We start from the raw sequence: 21,309 nt of genomic DNA, 5'->3' as shown, positions 1-21,309 counted from the left end.
TGGCAGAGAAACATGGTTTCTTGATGGATATGATGAAAAGCTTGTGGAATGTGATGCATCCGGGACTGAGTTCCACTCTGCCGCTTACCAGCTATGGGAATCTTGGTGGGGTTACCACTCTGTGCCTCACTTCCATTTTTGTGAAGTGGGGATAATAGTACCTCCTCACAGACTTGTGGAGATTTGGTGAGATGCTGCGTGCAGTGTACAAGCATTGTACCGGGCATGTCACAAGGGCGCAGTGTACGTTGGAATGTTGGCCGTTGTCCTACTCTGCTCAGAAGGCCATAAGAAAAGAACATAGATTAGGGGGCTTCTGCAACAGAAATTTATTTTCTCATGATCCCAGTTCAAGGTCTGGCAGGCTCAGTTTCTGGTGAGAGCTCTCCTCCTGGCATGTGGACAGTTGCCCTCTCACTGTACCTGCACATGGCCTTTTCTCTATGCATGTGCGCACACACACATGCACATACACACACACAGAGACCAGTATCTCTGCTGCCTCTTCTTAGAAGCATGCGGATCCCATAGGATACAGGTCAGTTCGACCTCCCTTGTTTCCTTATTTAATACAAATACAGCTACACCAAGGGGTTGGGGTTTCAACATGTCAATTTCTGGGGAGACGCATACATTCAGTCATCATAGCTTTTACTACCATTATTATTTTCCTTATTCATACTTATAAAATGAGTGGGGAGATAGATAATTGCACAAAAAGATCAAGGTGTGAGAGGTTAGAGTCAGAGTTCAAAGGCCACTGCAAAGAAGCAGGGACTTGTTCAATGCACTGACGGTGTTAAGAACCTACTGAATGCCAGGCCTCGATCCATGTCTTAGAGACCTAAAGATTATGATCGTGGAGTCAGGTGAATGAGAGCTCTGCACAAGCCATGCGGGGTGTCTGAAAGTTCCTGGGAGAGCCAAGAACACCTACCAAAGAGTCAGCACGTGAGTGCCAGAGTGGAATGCAAGGAAACCACCAACAGAGGTCATTTCTATCCCTGAGCAGCCAAAGACAAGAAGACAAAATGGACTGAAATAGGGGATTCAGAAAGTAGGGTTGGGAAAGGAAAGGGAGATCTCTCTACAACACAGAGGAATCGCTGGGTTCCTTCTTAGCCGAGAACATCCTTCAGGGCAGCAAAGACCACAGAAGAATATAAACACTGCGTTATTTCCTGTAATGAAATAATGTTCTAAGTCATATGTCCAGATACCTCCCTTATCTGGAAGTGGGAAGATGACTAACTCTCTCTGTCAAGGCATTACTGAAACAATGCTGGTTTTCTAAGAAAATAATTGGATTTAGGCAATAGCATCACAAAGCCCTGGATGCTCCCCTCCCTTCCAGGCAACACAGAGTGGGGAGGAGCAGAGGCTGTAGGAGCCAGGAACCCAGACTCCCAGCCAAGCACCTGTGCTTAGAAAGGCTCATATAAATGTTGGTCTCCCGCAGCTGGCTTCTGGTTGCACCGGGACTAGAGCATGTCCATTTGCTTAAAGAAACAAGATCTTCAGTGCAGGTAAATTTCTTTAGCTTCAAAGGTGGGTTCGGTTTAGCCCAGAGCCCCTGTGGGCTGCCGGAGTGTTTGGGTTCAGATGATGAGAAAGAGATAGTTGCCTCTCCTGGTTTGAACGTTGCAGGTCAGAGTGTATATGGAAAGAGCCCTGGAGTTCTGGAGACCTGAATTTTGTTCTCAACTTTGCAGTCCCTAATCTGAGTGATTCTAAGGAACAGATTTCTGGCCCTTTGGCCTCAGTCTCATCATTAAAATCAAGGGTTCTTTGGTCCTAGGGGAGCTCTGAGTTTCCTCCAGCTTTGATTGTTATCGGTGGTTATTTTGTGGAGTGACTGATGTCCCTAGGTGCTGTCATTTCCTAGCGTTCAGGCCATTCCAGGGTTTTTATGAACCTTCTTGATTTTAGAAGGGGTCTGGAGGTAGCTGGTTCTCGTCTGGAGCCTTTTGTGGGATCCTGATGTTCTGGGAGGTAGGCTGTTCTCTGGGTGCTGATAGACGGTGAGGCTGTTTTGGCTTCTGTGAAATCAGATGAGAAAACACCAGTGATGATGCTCACATTCTGTAAGAGGCAAATCGTTCCTGAAGGAAACCAGAATACATCACCCCAAAATATGCCTCCTTGATATAAAAATTATTTTGAGCTGAAGGGACTTGAGAAGTGGTACACACAGAAAAAGTTCCCTCTTTTCTGCCTAAGGCAGGAAATAAATTCTCCTTTTATTGGAGACATATTCTTCACAGGCTCAGAGAAGGCACTAAAAGAATCTGCAAACAAACCTAGTGAAAATAACCCTTACCTTCTTGTTCTTGTCCTAGTTAAGCAAACTAGCTTTTCTTAGTTATGGAAGATGAGGAAGGCTTAGTTCTAGTTGAGCCTGGCCCAAATTCCTTTGTCATGTCAATTACTCACAGATTATTGTTTCTTTGTCTAAAAGGTATGAAAGCCTCCAGTTCTGGCCACTTTGGGTCTTCCTCCCCTTATAAAGACTCCTATGTAAAAATTTAATAAAATTTGTGTGCTTTTCTCCTTTTAATCTGTCTTCATTAGTTTAATTTTCACACCCAACCAGGACCCTAAAAGGGTCTTTTTCCTCCCTCCATCTCTCACATAGTGCTTATCATTATGACATCCTATGGCACTAGGGCTCATTTAGACTAAAACTCTGAAACTCACCTTGTTTGGAGCCATTTGCTGGTCTCTGGACATGAGAAGTCTCTTAGGGGCTCTGGATGATTCTGGAAGAAGGCAGGCAGCTCTCAGCTCAGCTCATAATCCTTTTTGTGGTTTGCGTGGGAGGTAGCTTGGAAATGGGTTAAACATTGTTGTTCCAGAAATGCCAGGTATAGTCTACAGGAGTTTAGGGCTGGAACAGTGATCCTAACCTTGAGCTGGTAAAATAAACCTAGGTTTTTTGATTGGGGGATTCTCCTTGAGAGGGTGTCTTTGACTTTTAGAATGAGGATTCTTAGACTGGTGGGTACCAATTATTACGTGGAGTGAGCACCTTTCCGTGAAGCGAAAAAGGCCCTCTCTAGAGTGGGAGCCTGGCCACTGGTCTGTGATTTCCTTGTGGCTAGAAACTAATTCATCCTATACTCCTGTCATCAAGGGTGATGCCTGGCCCATGGGGAGGCACTCAATAAAGCCTTGTTTCCATGAGTTGAATCTACCACTTTTCAATCTCCCTGTAAATCTCCCTCCTGACCATCAAAATTTTCAATCAATAGAAAGGAATAGAATAGACTCATATATTAGTGGTATAATTAGCTTTGTTATAAATGTGTCCACTCCAGGGGTAACCAGTAAACTGATTTCTAACATATAGGTTGGTTTTGCTTTTTTTTTCTTTTTTTGGAAGTTACATAAATGTTGTCATAGGGTCTCTGTGCCTGGATTTTTTTCACTCCGTACTGGAGTTTGCAAATTTCATCCCCATTGTAGCAAGTAGTTCCTGTTTGTTCAGTCTCAGTGCTGTATTGTATTCTGTTGTGTGAATGTAGCCCAATACCATTTATCCGTGTTCATGGGCATGAGGGTCATTTCTCAGTCCAGGCCTCATTTGAATAATGCTTTTACGAATCCCGTTGTAATAGGTCTTTTGGGGCATAAATTTAAGCATTTCTGTTGGGTGATGCCCAGGGATTGTTGTGTCGTAGGCTGTATATATGTTTAGCTTTAATATTCATGGCCACGTTGTCTTCCTAAAAGATGTTTTTGAGGGCGCCTGGGTGGCTCAGTGGGTTAAGCCACTGCCTTCGGCTCAGGTCATGATCTCAGGGTCCTGGGATCGAGTCCCGCATCGGGCTCTCTGCTTAGCAGGGAGCCTGCTTCCTCCTCTCTCTCTCTGCCTGCCTCTCTGCCTACTTGTGATCTCTCTCTATCAAATAAATAAAATCTTTAAAAAAAAAAAAAGATGTTTTTGATTAGCTTACTGTCCCCAAAGTTTTGCCTTAGTGTCGAACTACACAGCTTGGTGTTCTAGAATAGTGTAAATCATAACCTAATATGCAAAGCTACCACTCCTCAAGTCCAGGACTGAGCATTCCGGGGGGCAGGGTGTGATCTTACCCAGCATCCTCCTACCTGGTTTACACACTTGAACAATGGGCAACGGAGCACTAGGTCAGATTCAGGATTGTTCTTTCTGGGCAGCTGCTTTTACAGTGATCTCTGCCTGTCACCAAATATCGGAGACCCTTAGAATACCTTTTCTTTCTTTCTTTTTTTTTTTTTTTAAGATTTTTTATTTATTTGACAGACAGATCACAAGTAGGCAGAGAGGCAGGCAGAGAGAGAGAGAGGAGGAGGCAGGCTCCCTGCTGAGCAGAGACCCGGATGTGAGGCTTGATCCCAGGATCCTGGGATCATGACCTGAGCTGAAGGCAGAGGCTTTCACCACTGAGCCACCCAGGCGCCCCTAGAATACCTTTTCTAAGGTGAGAACATCAGTACATCATGAGGTGACTCAGCTGTGAGGAGAAGATCAAATGTGCTGGCGGGGTAGAGAAGGCTCTGGGGAGGAAGGGAAACCTGAGCTGAACTTTGAAGGATGGTTTTATTTGAAGCAGAGAGAGCAAGAAACACCTTGTATTTGTGCACCCATGAAAAGATAAGTTGGAATAGAGAAGAGGTGTGTGATGTAGGTTGTTTACGCAGAAAGGGGCCAAAACACCAAGAGCCCAGCTGTTGGGTTTGAGACCATGGGCTGTGTCGATCTGAGGGGAGTGCTGTGAAATTGGCCACTCAGAAGGTAAATGCAGGACCAGTTGGAAGAAAAGCTGCCTCTGCCTGACCAGGCAATGCAGCACTAAGTCTGTGACTCCTTTGAGATGCAAATACTCCTAAAAAAATAAAAGTAACTCCTCTAGATCTGTTTTAAAACTATTCAAATGCGTTTTGAAATGTTCAGAAGAGGGAAAAATTGAAAGGCTTAGTCCATTGAAGTGTGGAAGGCGGTGGAGAAATAAGAGAAGGGACTGACCTGAGGCTAGGGTTTGGTGATCTCCTGGGTGGGAGCTACAAGACCAGAAGCAGGCTTGAGGGAACAGAGTGACCGCACTGGGATTCGGGATGAGAGGCTCACCCCCATGAAGCTGAGCAGGCTGAGAGCCCATTAGACCTCCTCAGAAGTCTTAACTGTACACAGGAGTGTTGAGTGGGGTGACCACCAAATTCCTTTTGTCCTGATATTTGGTTCATATACAGTGAGTGACATCTTCCACACAGGCTCAGGGAATATTCCTACGCCCAAGGAAAGTTATCTCTATGAGGGTGCCTGTAGTTCTACAAAGCCGCAGATCTGTGGCTCTTCAGTGTCCCATGGAGTCAGATGACAGATGGGGCAGTTGGGAGTGAAAAGAGAGCTCCACAAAATTTTAATCTCTCCAAATAAGTACGTAATCAGCCCATAGGAACCCTTAGCGTCACCAGCTAAGGCAGGACATTTCCTGCCCCTCCTCCCCACCCAGTCTACTGCCAAGGTGTATATTCCCCTTGGAGACTCTTTTCTCCTTGAAGGATGACCTTGATTTTACTTTGTTCCCCAGGGTGCTTTGCCTTGGAACCTGCATAATTCCCCCAGGAAAGTTACTTCCAAGCCAGCATGGATTAGAAGGCAAGGCTGTTATGAGGCTCCTAAAAGCAAATCTCAACCAAAACCAATTCTCGGGGATGTGGTCAGAACAACAGAAGAGCAGCCAAATGATTGCCAGCTCCCCAAAATATTTCATAGCCTGTATCTCATTTCAGCTTCAATCAGGAGAGGTGGAGAGGGCAGGCTTTATCATCCTTTATGTTTTACAAATGAAGAACCAACTATTTGTTCATTTAGTCAACCTGTCAGCAAGTATTTGTCAGGCATCTGTTTATTCATGATGTATCACCCGGCTCTGTAAATCTAGAAAAAAATAAATACCATTCTTATCTTCTGTAGCTCATGGTTGGTCCACATTCTTGTTTCCTCAAAGACAGATGTCTTCCCTAATATAGGGGGGCTTGGGGTCTTCTGTTACAAACTATATCTAAATTAGACATATCTAAATAATAAAAACTTTCATGATCCTTTCAAACCATTAATTTTGCTGTTGGGAGGAAAATTTTTCCTTTACCCTCCCAGCTTCTTTTGGCTGATCTAAGAATTAAATTGACAGGAAACAGATTAACAGGGGAAAATCAAATTTAATTATGTAAGCAAGAGAGCTTCCATAAGAATAGGAGGCCCACAGGCTGTCAGGCAATTGAAGCTTATATGCCATCCAGAACTCCAGAAAAGGAGGCAGGGGTCTAGGTCTTGACAGGAAAGGAACACGATCCACGTAAAGATGAAAAGGAGTAAAAGAGTAAACAAATGTTTGCTGGGCCCATAGCAACAATGGAAGATAGAGAAGAATTTTAACCAACAGACTTTTCTAGGTCCCATCCTCTCTAACACACCTAGTTCATATTGTACTATAGTTATCTATGGTAATAGTTCTTTTTCTGAAATAAGTCCTCTATCTAAACTTTCTTAGGCATTAGGAGGGTAGCAAAAAAGAAAAACTTCTTGAGTCTTCTGCTTCTTAAAAATAAACAGCATAAGGGCACCTGGGTGGCTCAGTGGGTTAAAGCCTCTGCCTTCAGCTCAGGTCATGATCCCAGGGTCCTGGGATTGAGCCCCGCATCAGGCTCTTCCCTCCCACCTCCCCCACTCCTTCCTCCCCCGCCTGCCTCTCTGCCTACTTGTGATCTCTCTGTCAAATAAATAAATAAAATCTTTAAAAAAAATAAACAGCTTAAAATAATCCACACTCCACAAAGACACACTTCGGGGAGGAAAATTTTGCTCCCCTACATTGCCAAATAACTTCCTCTTTTACAAACAGATCATGATCTGTACATAGAGATGTGGGTTTTCCTATTCATAATCAGTAACCGCAAAACCACCTGAAACTTCCAAGGAATGTCTGATGTCATCACATCTGAAAAATGAATTAGAGACAAGACTTTAGCAGAGAGGAATGGCAGGCCACATCTTCAAGTCTTTTTGAGACATAAATGTAACCGTAAATGTTGAGTCTATAAAAAATTAATGAATCAATTAGAGAAAAAATTCTGTTGCATTAACATAAATTCTTAATGATGAACCCACTTAATCACATTTTATTCTCTGAATTACTATTTGGAACCTACCACTGTGTCTAGCATCGTGCCATAATATTTATGGAGTTAGACCATGATTTAAGCCAATTTGTCTATAAAGGGCCAACCAATAAATATTTCAGGCTTGTTGGCTGTATGATGTCTTTTGCAACTACCCAATTCTGCTGTTGTAACGTATGTTGCAGAAATAGCCATAGATAGTACATAAACAGGTAGCATACCTGTGTTTCAATGAATTTATTTACAAAAACCAACAATGGGCCAGATTTGGCCCATGGGCCATAGTTTGCCAACTCCTGCTTTAGACTAAAGTTTTTTCAAACTTTATCATTAGCTCTTTTGAGTCCTGAGAGTTTACAGTATGTGTCATCTCCATTTTACAGGTAAGGAGACCAGCTCAGAGAGGGTAAGGGTCTTGCCCATAGTCACAGAGGTAGGAGGTGACAAACCCAGCCACTTCCCTGGTTTTCTAATTCCAAATCTAGTGCTCCTATTACACAAAAGAAGTACAGTCCCTGCCCAAGATAAATCAGGCAGGGCCAACAGTTAGTCTTGTTCTTTTGTTCCAGCTGTCCAGACCCTAGAATTGATTATGTTTCCAATCCAATGCTTTTTATCATTCAGACAGACCACTGTACAAGAAGCCTAGGTTTCTTTTCCAATTTTACTTCTGACAGCTTGGTGGGTTGTGGCAGGATGCCAGAGTTCTGTGGAAATCAATCATCCCTTAGGAGGATGCTACAGGTCCATAGCACCTGTGAATGAGAATGTGGTTCTTATCTCTTTTGTTTCCTTTCCAGAGCCCCAACTCTATACTTACGTGTATGTGTTTAGCATGAGTACAGTGTCTGGTGCATAGTAGGTGTTCAATGCACATGTGAATTAACCGCATATCAGGGCAGGGACTCAAGGCATGGAGTATTCATGTGTCTCACCTGGTAATGTCCCTCAGTGTTCACCAGGCAGTTAGCACCAAAAGGCTTCATCTGGATTAAGAGCACCAGGGACTCCCCTCACCATTATAGAGCTCCCCATCTTGCCCTAAAGTCTATAGAGAAGGTGAGTGGAGCCAATGCAGAAAAGTGAAATGGAGGCTCTGACTACTTCTTTGCGGAGTACAAATGAATCCTGACATGAAGAATGTGACAGAGAAGTCTAACACCTTCTTGGGTGGCAAGGAAAGGATGCTCAGGCACGGGCTCTGTGCCTTTAGGCTGCACACTTGAATATCATGTGCCTCAATCAGCTTTTCCCTATTCATTTGCATAGTCTTCTGTTATGGGCCTGCTCCAACACTGTTTACTTACAGTAGTTAAAATGAGTTTCCAAATACAACCAAGATATACCTGGCCCTTTGCAGAGTGCTATGGCAATCTGAGAAAGAGCCCATTTCAGTCATAGGTGGTAACATACAGAAGACATTTCAGACCCGCCAGCTACCCACATCTGGGTCTAGACTCTCCTTAAGGTGCCTTAGGAGTATTTATTTAAAGATAAGATGTGTATGGGTTTGGCCTCTTTCTGCAATTTGGAGGGTGGAAGCATCTTGTGATGGGTATTTAAGCCTCTGAGCCCGACAAGGCACCATGACTTCTCATAAGAAGCAATGTTTTCAGGCATGGAGAGGAATCTGAGTGTGACCCAGCAGTGACCCTCCCCAGTGACCTTCGGGAGGGAGGGCCTGAGCCTGGATCTGGTTCTGAAGCCAAGGGACCCACTATTATTGGTCACACCTCAAGATTTAAAGGATTGCTCTTCAGGCTTGAAAAAAAAGTAAGATAGCCTCTGTGTGGCTTTGTGTTTGTTGACAGATGTAAATGTCTGGAAGAAGGAGTTAGGGCAGAGGAAGCATAGTCTGATGGTCTATATCAGGAAGAAACTCAGGGGAAAATCCAAGGGCCCAGTAATAACGTTTGGATCCCTGTAAGCCAAGGTAGGAGAGTACAGGGTCGTCCCCCAGGAAGTGTGAATACACTTGTGACAAATAAGAACAGCCGGGAATCAGACTGCCCTGACCTCAGAGAGAGGTAAGGGTGTGAGACAAACAGCATTCCACCAGTGTTAATCCAGTCGGGGGAAAAAAGGGTGTTAGGCAGAGGAGGTTTCCGTGTGTGAATCACTCAGAGCAGAGCCCACAATGGGATCCAAGAACAAAACCATTTCAGAAACTGATTGCTAGCGGTGCATGTTAGGCTGAATACAAAAACTAAAGGTAAGTGTTTAGAACCTTATTTTAGAGTAATTTATCAAATAATTTTATTTCTGTTGAATCTGAAAAAAAATTTTAAAAGAGGGCTTGTATTTTACGTATCCTTTTTGAATTTCATTTTTAAATAATTTATTAATTTATTTTAAAGTAAATCTAATAATTTATAAAAATAAATTTACAAAATAAATTTATAAATATAAACTATATATTATATAAATATAAATTTTTAAAATATATGAATATATATATAAATTTATAAAATAAATTTAATATTTATTTCTGTTAATTTCTGTGGCAAGCTGAAAAGAATACAGGTGCTTCACTAGTGATAATTTGAGAAGAACCAGTTAGAAGGTGATTGGGTGTCCTCGGTGGTAGATGATGGAACAGTAGACAGTCAAGTTGAGGGGAACTCAGTGAAGACTAGACACACAAGGAAGGTTTCCTGGTGGTGGGAATAAAGTTGGAGTTTGGAGGATAGGCAGTATCCTGATGAACGAAGATCACTCATACAGCTGGGAGGGAGTACTCATACTTGGACTAGGCTTGTTTGAAGGCTGCTTTTAGTGCATATACATTCTGTCCCAAGCACTGTACTGGCACAAATAGGAGCTGTTGACATGGAGGGCTGAGCACTGTTGTGGGAGTCAGGGCCCTGAGTTCTAGATAGGGTTCTGATGAATTTTCCCTGGGTAGCCCTGAGAAGGTTACTTGACCCCTACTAGGTTGGAAAAGCCAGGAGGGCAGGGACTGTCTCTCATGAATGATACTTAGCTCAAGCCTGACAGATGAAAAATTCCCAATAAAATTTTTGGTGAGCCAATGGATGAACAGGTTTTGGTTTTAACACTTGAAAAATGAGAGGAGCAAGATAAGATTGGTGGTTTTCAAACCATAAAATGAGAAATCTTGCAAAGCTGCACTGAGGTCCAATCTGTAAACTCAAGCCTTTACCCTTGAGTTTCTGTAGGATTTCATTTGAAGAAGGAACTCCACTGCTAAAATAATTTTGGGGAAATACTGGATTTGATGATTACTAAGCCATATTCTAGCTCTGACATTTTCAGATTCTAAGTAGATAGGAATACAAATCACAAAGGCCATGAAATCACTGGCTTAATGAATCAACTACTGCACAAAAATAGACATAGGCGATTTAAAGATATGTTAGAATATTGGGGCTGGTGGGGTCCAATCGGCTGGCAGAGCTCTCAGTGTGAAGGTTGTTGATGAGCTTCAGAAGAAGAATCCGTTGATCTCCCAAAAGTGTATGTAAAATTTTCTAGGCCATTGAGTATCACTTGAGAGTGCTGTGGTTGTATGTAACAGACACGTAACACTGGCTAACATAGAGAGCACTGCCGAGTCTGGCCACTCTCATGGCTTAAGTAAGCAAATGGTTTGTCCTTTTCATGTAATAAGCCTGGAGGCAAGCCACCATTGGAGACTGCAGGCAAGTCTGGACCATTTGTTCAAGGCAGTCATCAAGATCCAGACTCCTTCTAGCATGTGGTTTTTTACCTAGTGGTCCCTCTCTAGCTGTTACATCTGCTTTCCCAGGATTGGGATGGGGGGAATTCAGAAGTAGTGCCAACTGGAAAAATTGGGAAAGTCATAACTTTTCCAAAAGCCTCACCTAGTAGACTGCCACCTTCATCTCAATGGCCAACCTGTCCAGCAGGAAGCTCTGGGAAATCAGGTTTTATTCATTGATCAAAACTGGTATCCTATTAATAATAAGGTGAAGAAGAAAACAGGTAGGTACAGACCTTTCGGTATTCACCATAATACATATGTGATTTTTTTTACATTGCCAAAAATATCTTTAAAGAAGGAGTTGATTTGAAGAATATGTAGAAGGAGGAAAGCTAGAGACATGGTTTTGCAGGGAAGACAGAAAAGGACATTAGAGCAAGTAGAAGGACGTGTGTGAGCTTGGGAGTGACAGCAGAAAGGCCCTGTGAGGGAAGACAGAAAGGGTAGTGACTGCTCCTTCCTTGTCTGGCACAGGGACCCTCAGTCCAATGAACTGAACTTTAGCTTCCTGCTACTCTCCTCCTTCCCCTGCCCCCCTAAGCAGAAGTGTCCTTGTGTCATTGGCATGGTCAGGGGCCCAGGACCCAGCCCTGAGGCTGAAGAGACCCCTCCTTTCCCTCAGGCCTTGGCTGCGGGAGCCCAGAACCCCATCAGAACCCCAGCACTGGAACCAGTGCTCAAGGACCTCACTCTCTGGGACGAGAATCAGACAAGATGCTGCAGTCTGTCTCACCTCTCCATCCTCCTCCTCGCTGGGGGAATGGCACAGGGTCAACAGGCAGTGAGTAAACTGAACATGGGCTCTCCATTCCAGGAGCAACAGAAACCATCCAGAAGACCCACTCGACCATGTCTCTGTGGCTACCTTTCCGAGGCAGATGGAAGTTGGGGCAGAAGAACTCATTGCGGGGCTCCTCACAGCTCTCCAAGCAAGACTATGAGTCCCTGAGGGAAAGGTGCCTGATGGAAGGCCACCTCTTTGAAGATGAGAGCTTTCCAGCCAGTCTGCGCTCGGTGGGCAGCGGGCCCCTGCTGCGGAAGCTGCCACCTGGCCTACAATGGAAGAGGCCTCCGGTAAGGGAGGAGGGAGCTTCCCCACAGTACACACACACACACACACACACACACAAGTCAGCCCAGACCTTCCTTGGGGAGTGTTCCAGATGCCATGTCTTACTCACTGCCATTGATCCCCAGGTGAAGGCAGTGGGTGAGTGCCCACATTCCCATTCTCTAGATGGAGAAAACCAGGGGTGGTGCTGAAAGGGATCTGAGATGTGATCTCCCTCGGCCCCTACTCAGAAATATGCTGGGCAGCCATAGCCAAAGTACTGTTGGGTCTCATCCAAGCTGGCAGGGCATCCTGAGCCACCACCAATGCCATCGACCAGGAAGACACATTCTCACATACTTTCACCCTTAACCCTTAAATCAGGCCCAAGGAAGACATAAATTAAGAAGCTATTAATCACCTTACAGCAATGTTCTTCACTTTCTAAAGTGCTTTGACAATTCCTTTAAAAGGCAACTTACTGTGTTCAAAGGCAATCCAGCCCCCACCAAACTTGAATTATACAATAATTTTCCTCAACATGGCTGGGGAACAAAGTGGAGTCAGGTTTGCCACAGATTCACCACCCTCTGGGCCCTGTTCAGCCTTCCCATCAAAGCGTATGGCCCCAGATTAAGTCCCTTCTGTGTGCAAAATTCCCAAGTGGGCCTCCCAAACTAGATAGCAGCCAAGATTCTACTTTTCCCTGAAAATTCGGGAACTGCTGATGTAGAGTCTGTCACACCTGACGTTGGGTGAGCTGTGCCTATGCTGAACATGAGGGCTTTAGTCCTCACTGTGGAGCAGAGACCACCTGCCCCACTCCCACTGCCACCACCCCCTGCATGTAGCACAGAAAGGCAAAAAGGCCATTCTGTTGGGTGGTAGGGTAGGAAGGAGGAGGAGGAGGAGAATCAGGACAATGGGAAGATCTCTAAGAAAAAATATGAACACCCTCTAAAAGACATACTTCTATTTTAACAGAAACTCCAGGCAAAGGCATTTTGGGTACCAGTGCTATTTCTCAGGATCCACACAGAGTTCTCTCGAACTCTGGCTTCCATGGGCTACAAGAAGGAATGAGAAATGTGATGGGCTGAATCCATATGCCAGCTTGCCTGGGACAGTCCCGATTTCATATATATTCCATATCTGTGTCCCATAAGTCCAATCTTGAGGTATGGGAAACTGCGGTCACTGTAGCTCAAGGAGCTTCTTGGTCAAAAGGACAATTCTGTCTGTCCCCTGCAGGAGTTACATAACAATCCCCAGTTCTACTCTGCCAATGCCAAAAGGCTGGACCTGTGCCAGGGAGTGGTAGGTAAGTGTGTACAGCCCCTGGACATGCAGACCTGGCAGCCACGAGCCTGACCCAGCCAAGGCAGAATGGAGTGGGAAAGAGTGGATCTGAGAGGTCCCAATGGGGGAAATGGCCACCCTGAACTCCACCTTGAAGTCCGTGTCCTTCGCCAGGAAAATGATAATAACTGGTCCTCTGAGGGTACATGGGAATGCTAAAACTTTCCCCTAGGACAACCCTCATTACCAGTTTACAGGTCTGGGTTTTGTCTTGGAAGAATGTGCTCCCTCTGTTCTAGTCCCCATAATGAGTCCATTTTGGCACACCAGTCACTAGATGCCCCATCTAGAGTCCAAGTATATAGCCCAAGCCTATCCTCATCCTGACTTTCTTTTTGGGGGGACTAGGAAAAAACCCATGGCCACAAAGGAAGGCACAAATGTAGCGATACCTGTTTCACAGATGGGGGTAATGGAGCGTGGAAGGGTTGAGATCTTTCCAGAAGAGCATACATCAGTTACAGAAGCAGGACTTTAGAAAAGTTTGGTTGTGTTTGCATCCAAGTTCCTGAGGATGTGGCCTTCAGGAAGCTGGTCCAGGAATGTGGTTCAGTTCTTGGTGTCAAGTTGAGATTCCTGCCAGTGCTCTTCCCCACCTTCTGCTCACTCAACTGTCTTCCTCCTTGGTATATCTTTCCCTTCTGCTAAACTGGGCTACAAGCCCAGGGAGAAAAGCAGCTGGGCCTAGGCATTTCTTGCATGTAATGTCTTCAGTAGATTGATGCAAACACCTGTAGAATGTAGGAAGTACACCGTGCAGATGCTGTGTGCTCTCTGGCTTAGGAGACTGCTGGTTCTTGGCTGCTTTGCAAGCTCTGACTTTGCACCAGGACATCTTGAGCCGTGTTGTTCCCCTGAATCAGAATTTCACTGAGAAGTATGCTGGCATCTTCCAGTTCTGGGTGAGTAACTTGCTGGTGCCCCAGCCTGGAGGAAGCCTTCGGAAAGAGGGGTCTCGGGAGAGTCGTGTCTTTGCCCCCTGGGCTGACCATCTTCCATGGCAATCTTCACTCACTAGTGGGCACTTTCTCCTTCCAGTTCTGGCACTTTGGGAAGTGGGTGCCAGTGGTGATAGATGACCGACTCCCTGTGAATGCAGCTGGCCAGCTGGTGTTTGTCTCTTCCACCTACAAAAACTTGTTCTGGGGAGCTCTTCTGGAAAAAGCTTATGCCAAGTAAGACAAACACCAGAAATCTTTTCCCTTCCCTTTCCCTTCCCAATTCCCCCTTCCCTTCCCTTCAGCTTTCCCTAATGGATGGAGTTGTTTAACAAGACAGGGACTCAGTATATATTTTCTCCTTTGCCTCTGGGATGGAAGGAAGGACTAGCAGGCATATACCCAGGAAAGAACCAAGCAGGGGCTTCACTAGACTCATTTGGACCATGCCAGGCTACAGTATGAATGCCCCTTCCCTTCTACTCCCATTTGTACTCCTTCCCTGGGCAGGCTCTCTGGCTCCTATGAAGACTTGCAGCGCGGGCAGGTGTCTGAAGCGCTCGTGGACTTCACTGGAGGGGTGACAATGACCTTCAATCTAGCAGAAGCCCCTGGCAACCTCTGGGACATCCTAACCCGAGCCACCTACAACAGAACGCTCATTGGCTGCCAGACCCACTCAGGGGTGCGACTGGGCTGTGAACCAGCACAGTGTCCTCTCCTGCTGCCATCCCCTTCATCTGCCAGCTTCTGTTCTCACCTAGCATGGTCCCCAAGACCCCCAACCAGCTCTCGCTCCTGGAGTCCTGGTGTTCAAACCCGAGCAGCCAAGCAGAGCCCTCAGGGGCCAAAGTCAAATGCTGATGGTGTAGACAAGCAAGCTAATTGTGCCTAAGTGTCAACCAGGTGCAAGGGGCTGTATTAGCACAACTGGTCTTTACTGACTAATTTAGCAAAAACCAAGAACATGGAACTAACATAGGGAGCCCTGGGTTTGGCCCCGTCCCCACAAGCGACCACCCTGTCACCCCACATGATGGTTTAGCAGCTCCGAATGTGAGCTCGTCTTCTGTCCAAAGGGATGGGAATCATGCAGAATGGCATCCTGACTAAGAGGCTCCAACGAGTGGGTGCTGAAGAGCTTTGACAACTGTGAGGCCACTGTGTGGGTCTCCCTCAGCCCTCCCCATAAGCCCTTGCTCCAGCCACACGATCCCCATGCCCCCCAAATAACCTATACACAGCCGCAGGCTGACAGGAGCTCTCTTGTCTTCACAGATGGAGAGGGTGCTGGAGAATGGGCTGGTGGGAGGCCATGCCTATACCCTCACAGGAATCAGGAAGGTGGGTGGAAACAGCCCTTCTGTTTCCCCTCGGGCCCCCCCTTCTCTCTCGGGGCTTCTCACCAAGGCTTTGGTGAGCATTATTAGCTGTGCCCAGTCTTGGGGGCCAATTCTTTACCTGCTGAAGCAGGGGCTGGGCTCTCTGCACCTGTGCACCTGTGTTCTGGAGTGACATGGTGGGTCCAGCCTGGGCCACCTGCAGGACACCACCCCAGCCCCTCTGCCCTGAGGAAGCCCTGCCAGTCAGCCACCCAGCCCTGCTGGGCCTCACTGCCCTTCCTCGAGACCCTCTTTGCTCTGGGCTTACCACTGACAACCTTCCCGTCTGGGGCTTCCCACCCAAATTCCTGCTTCTTTCTCACACACTCCTTTCTGTCAGCCTCCTTTCTGAATAACTCTCCATGGTTATTCATCTTTTGAGCTGTGCTAAGCATGGAGGGAAAGAGGCATCAGACAGGGACCCTACCTACACGGAGCTCAGGGATGGAGACAAACTGTATGTAAAAATGGGAAGGAAGCAAAGTAGAAAGTGGAGAGAAGAATAGATAAAAGGTGTTAGGGGCTCAGGGGTCATTGAGGAGACATTTGCCTGGTTGGGTTGGGGAACATCAGGGAAGGCTTCATAGAGGAGGTGGCATTGAGCTGGCCCCAGAAAGGTCAGTAGATTTGTCTGAGGGAGAGGGGTACTCTGGGCGGATGGGGCATGCCGGTGAGAAACATGCAGGTTCCATCATCGAGGGCCCCCGATGTCCTCTAGACAGCCTGACGTCCCCAAATCCTCCAGTTCCCTTTTACGCGGCCAGATCTCTGCAACTCAGCTCCCACCTGTCTTCCTCCGCTTCCCAGACCTGCATCAGTCATGTGTGTGTGTGTGTGTGTCAAGAGTTTTTCATGTCTTCTCATACTTCTTTAACAAAACTTAGACTTTATTAATATTTAGTTATATATTTATGTCCATATTTTGTTTTATATTTATTTAATATATTTATTTTTTTATTTTTTTGATTTAACGTTTTTACCAAAATGTAGCACTTCCTGTGCACTAAGTCATGGTCCAGCTGCTTCACAAATGTTAACAATTCTCACAACAACCCTGTGAGGGGGTGTGTTAGTATCCCGGGCCTGCCATAATAAATCACCACAAACTGGGGGGCTTCAAGCAACGGAAATTTATTCTTTCACGGTTCCAGAGGCCAGAAGTCTGAAACCAAGCTGTGCAGGCGGGGTGGGTGGTTATGGGGGTTGTGGTAGGGGGTCCTTCCTCACCTCTTCCGGCTTATGGCGGCTCCTAGCACTCCTTAGCTTCGGCTGGAGAGCTCCCGTCTCCATGTGGCCTTCTCCTCTGTGTCTCCCCCACCCTTACTTTCCCTTCTCTTGTCACTGGGTTTAGGACTCTGCTAAGCCACGGTGATTTTTCTTTTCTTTTCTCTTTCTCTCTCTCTCTTTTTTTTTTCTCTTCTTCTCTCTCTTTTTTTTTTTTTTTAAGATTTTATTTATTTATTTGAGAGGAGAGAGTGAGCCAGAAAGCACAAGCAGGGGACAGGATGCAGCAGAGGGAGAGGGAGAAGTGGGTTCCCCACTGAGCAGTGAGCTGGACCATGGGGCTTGATCCAAGGACTTGAGCCGAAGGCAGACGCTAACCTGACTGAACCACCCAGGCACTCCTCCAGGGTGATTTCATCTCAAGTTCCTTAAGTCTATTATGTCTGCAAAGACCCTTTTAATAAATAGGATTACACTAGGGCAGCTGGGTGGCACAGTCGGTTAAACACCCAGCTCGGTTTTAGCTTGGGTCGTGATCTCAAGGGCACGGGATGGAGCCCTGTGTCGGGCTCTGAGCTCCAAGGGGAGTCAGCTTGAGTCTCTCTCCCTCTGCCCCCCAGCCTGTGCGCACTCTCTCTCTCTCTCACTAAAATAAATAAATAAATATTTAAAAATAAATAACTAAATAAGGTCACACTGACAGATATTGGGTGGATCTGTCTTTGGTTGGGGAGGGGGGCACCATTCAACCCATTACAGCAGACGTGGCTATTAGCTTTACTTTACACATGAGGAAACAGACCCAGAGAGGGTAAGTAACTTGCGCTAGGTCTTGGCAGCTCTAAGAGGCAGAACCACTTTCTCTTCTCCCCACGCTCAGGGCCTTCTGTCTTCCACTTCAAGGTCTCATCTCAAGGCAGGCACGGATCTCACCCAGATCTCTGCAACATTTGCGTTTGGCACTCAGCCCAGCCACCAAAATTGCTTCTCATTTTGTGCAGGTGACCTGCAAACATGGACCAGAATATCTAGTCAGGCTGCGGAACCCTTGGGGCAAAGTGGAATGGAAAGGAGACTGGAGTGACAGGTGAACACCCAGGACGGGCTGGCGGGGGTGAGGATGGGGCAGGGCAAGCCTGCGAAGGAGGCTGCCCTCTGCACGACAATTCAACATTGTTCTTCGTGCTCTAGCTGGATCAGGAGAGCGGTCCGACGGTGAAGGTCGATCGCTCACATTTATAAGATGCTTAATGACATATAGACGGTTTTTTCATTCATTATAATAACTGAGCTAATGTTTACTGAGAGCTTGCCAGCACTGTGCTAAGCCCTTTGAATTTTTTTCCTGCCCTTATTTATTTAAAAATAAAAATTACCTTGACTTTGAGCAGGCAGAGACCTCTCTTATGTGCCTATTTCCTTCAAGCACTTTGAGTATTTATTATCTCTGTTCCTCTGAACAGTGCTCATATAGGTAGGGAATTTTATCCCCATTTTACAGATGAAGAAACTGGTGATTAGTGAATGAATCACTTAACGTCTTTGGAGTTGAATCCGTGTTCTGTCCCGGGCACGGTTCAGTGTGCTTCGGGGCCCACTGGGTCAGAGACAGACAGATCTGGATTGGCCTGGACCTTCTGGTTCCGTGTCATGACCTCTGGGAGCTCTGCTCAGACCAGAATGGGAGTCTCTGTGTCACCCTCCAGGGATTTCGTTTCAGGCAGGAGTCTGGGTGACGTTGGGATTCACCTCCCCTTCCTCTGGATCGTAACCTGGTGCTGCCTCCTGTCTAATGTTTGAAGACAGTTGTTTTCTATATTTTGTCGCATATTTAGTTGTTTCTGTGGGGAAATACGACAGGAAAGCCTTACTCCCTTGTGATCAGGCACAAAAGTTCAAAACGATGGGCTTTGAAAATACATAGTACCAAGGTCGTTTCAAATGTGCTCGGACATTTCGTAATTTTGTGACTTTGGGAAAGTGATTTCATCTTTTTTAGCCTCTGTTTCCCAACATCTCAAATGGCAATACAAATCCCTACCTTGCAAACTTGTTGTTAGCCTTAGGTGAGATAAAGCCTGTGAGGGGCCTGGCCCAGAGCTTGGTGCCCTGTGAGGATGAATTACTGTTCTGTGTTGTCTTTAGAAGACGGGATGTGAGATTCAGTTGTTTGCAAAGCAGCTCGAGGAGGAGAGAAATAATGACACTTCTCAGCATCACCCCCACATCCCCCCAATCCTTCATCCCCACAGAAACACCCCTTTTCTCTTTTCAGCTCAAGTACGTGGGAGCTACTGAGCCCCAAGGAGAAGATTCTGCTGCTGAGGAAGAGTGATGATGGCGAGTTCTGGTATCTGACCTGGGGACTTGGGGCAAATGCTCTGGCTTCCATTTGGACACCCCGCCTGCCAATATTTACTGGGTGCCACACATGTGCCCGGCAGCCTCGTGTGCAGAGATCGCAAAGACCCGTTAGGGACCCGCAGCTCCCGCAAGCCGTCACAGTCCCTATGATGAGAGCTGTGACTTCTGGCGTGGCGCTCAGTGGGCACTCGGTGCCGAGCAAGGGGGCGGCCACCTCCTTCTCTCTCCCTGCTTTCTACCCTGTCTCTTGTATCTCTCAAAACACTCAAAGCCAAGGTTTTGTCTTTCCTGGCCTGAAAGAGAGATGAGGAAAGAAGGCATTATAAATTCTAAGCCACCTCAGAGTGCCATGGCCAGACTCCCACCCACCCCAAAGCCACTCACCCCCTGTTATGAGAAGCCACCAAGACGCCTTGAGTGGATGCTGTTTCTGGGTGTGTGATGGGAGCCCCACCTGCTCCCCTTTCCCTTCTCTTCTGGCCCTTACTATTAACTTCCACCCTTGTTCCCCTGGGCCCCTCTTCCCCCATTCTGCACTCTTTCTAGATTGCTGTGACCCCTCTCTCTTTGGAAGTGGTCGCTGAACTCAACAGGCCTGAAAGTACTATTAATTTCCACTTTACGGATAGGTAAACGGAGCATCAGCCAGTGCAGATAGCTTGCCTTGGGTCTCAAAGTTAGTGAGTAGGGCCTGAGGCTTTTATCAATGAACAGTTGAGAACTGACTTGTACAATTATTATCGGGCATTTATATCTCAATCCACCAGTCAGGAACGCCCCAGTTCAGCTTTATCATTGCAATCGGCACAGCAAGAATGTTTCCCCCGGCACGCTTTGCAGGAGGCTGCTGCCAGCGACGGGCTGGGGGTGGGGGAGTTTTCTCGATGGCCCATGTCCTCTGATGCACCCTCACATTGATCAAGCCAGCGCTGCTCTCCTGTGTCCCAGGCAGGCTCAGCTGGACAGAAGGGGGAAGTCACCGGGCTGGGGCTGGTGGGACTGCTTGGTTCTGCGCCTGCTTTAGTCCTGATGAACGGACATTGTGCTGTGCCCCCGTCCTCTCCACAGGATGACTTTGAAGGACTTTAAAGCACATTTCATGCTTCTGGTCATCTGTAAACTGACCCCAGGCCTGCTGAGTCAGGAGGTGGGCCAGAAGTGGGCCTGCACCCTGCGGGAGGGAAAGTGGGAGAAGGGGAGCACAGCCGGTGGCCGGATGAAGTCGCCCCGAGGTAAGCAGGTGCACAGGACCTGGGGTTCTGGGGGGCTGGAGTGCCAGCTTGGCCACTCCAGTGAGAAGGTGGGCATCTCGGGGGCATCCAGCTGAGTGTGAGGAATTCTGATGGTCGAGCCGCGTGCTCTGCCTCTGGGCTGTGTCCTCGGCCCCAGGAAGGGACAGGCACACATGCACGGCAGAAGGAGGGGGGTTCAATCTTTGGTGTTAGGACAAGGCCATTTTTATGCTGAAATAACCACCCCTTAAAGGCAGGCTTGAAACGGTATTTGTATCCTATGTATCAGGCCCTCCTTGCCTGGGGATTGGTGGTCGGTTACAGGAGACAAAGGTGTCTGAAATCTCAAAGTGGAGAGATTTGGTCACTGTGTCCCTTTCTCCATGCTGGAGGTGCTGAGCCATCTCTTTGGAAGGAAAGACCTGTAGGGTGTGATCTCAGGGGGCCAGGTGCCCTTGGCTCTGGCTCCCTGCTTTTCACCGCAGTAGTCCTCCCAAAGGCTGAAGTTGCCCTTCAGCTAAGGCTTTGTCCCTGTTAAAATGCAAATCTCCCTGAAATCATGGACCTATTCTCAGTTAGTTAATACAGTCCCTTCCTCAGGCAGTCAGTGCCTATGGGGCACAAAGTCTGTGCCAGGAACCGTGCTGTGCAAAGGGGCTATGGTGATGAGAAGAGCTCCTGTCTGTGTGTCTGTAGAACACAGGGTGGGAGGGGTCGGGGGGATAGAGGGGAGGCCGAGAGCTCCACTCTATCCAGATGGACCTCAGGGTGGGAATCTTAGGACAGGTGCTCTGGGTCTGTGGGAATGTGATGATCAGGGAACCAGGGCCGGGCTCACCTCACTGCGTCCTGG

General features: G+C 47.0%; 1 protein-coding gene across 2 annotated transcripts in view; it reads left to right on the top strand.

The window, feature by feature from the left end:
- Positions 1-1,085: 1,085 nt before the first annotated feature.
- CAPN14 (calpain 14) overlaps positions 1,086-21,309 on the top strand; it is a 36,016-nt gene continuing 15,792 nt past the window's right edge. Inside the window, exons 1-10 of one of the 2 annotated variants that reach the window (XM_045079273.1) lie at positions 1,086-1,526; positions 11,721-11,980; positions 13,209-13,278; positions 14,100-14,218; positions 14,355-14,491; positions 14,765-14,939; positions 15,533-15,598; positions 17,862-17,947; positions 19,136-19,210; positions 20,293-20,456. In XM_045079273.1, the coding sequence (XP_044935208.1) occupies positions 11,756-11,980; positions 13,209-13,278; positions 14,100-14,218; positions 14,355-14,491; positions 14,765-14,939; positions 15,533-15,598; positions 17,862-17,947; positions 19,136-19,210; positions 20,293-20,456 (1,117 nt within the window). In that variant the 5' untranslated portion in view covers positions 1,086-1,526; positions 11,721-11,755. Of the gene's footprint in view, positions 1,527-9,199; positions 9,374-11,720; positions 11,981-13,208; positions 13,279-14,099; positions 14,219-14,354; positions 14,492-14,764; positions 14,940-15,532; positions 15,599-17,861; positions 17,948-19,135; positions 19,211-20,292; positions 20,457-21,309 lie in introns of those variants that run through there. The other variant, XM_045079272.1, reaches the window with a different exon arrangement.

This window comes from Mustela putorius, unplaced genomic scaffold, assembly GCF_011764305.1.
Source record: "Mustela putorius furo isolate JIRA1106 unplaced genomic scaffold, ASM1176430v1.1 tig00000281_pilon_pilon_pilon, whole genome shotgun sequence".
Lineage (NCBI taxonomy): Eukaryota > Metazoa > Chordata > Mammalia > Carnivora > Mustelidae > Mustela > Mustela putorius.
This window is presented reverse-complemented; position numbering and strand designations above follow the sequence as displayed.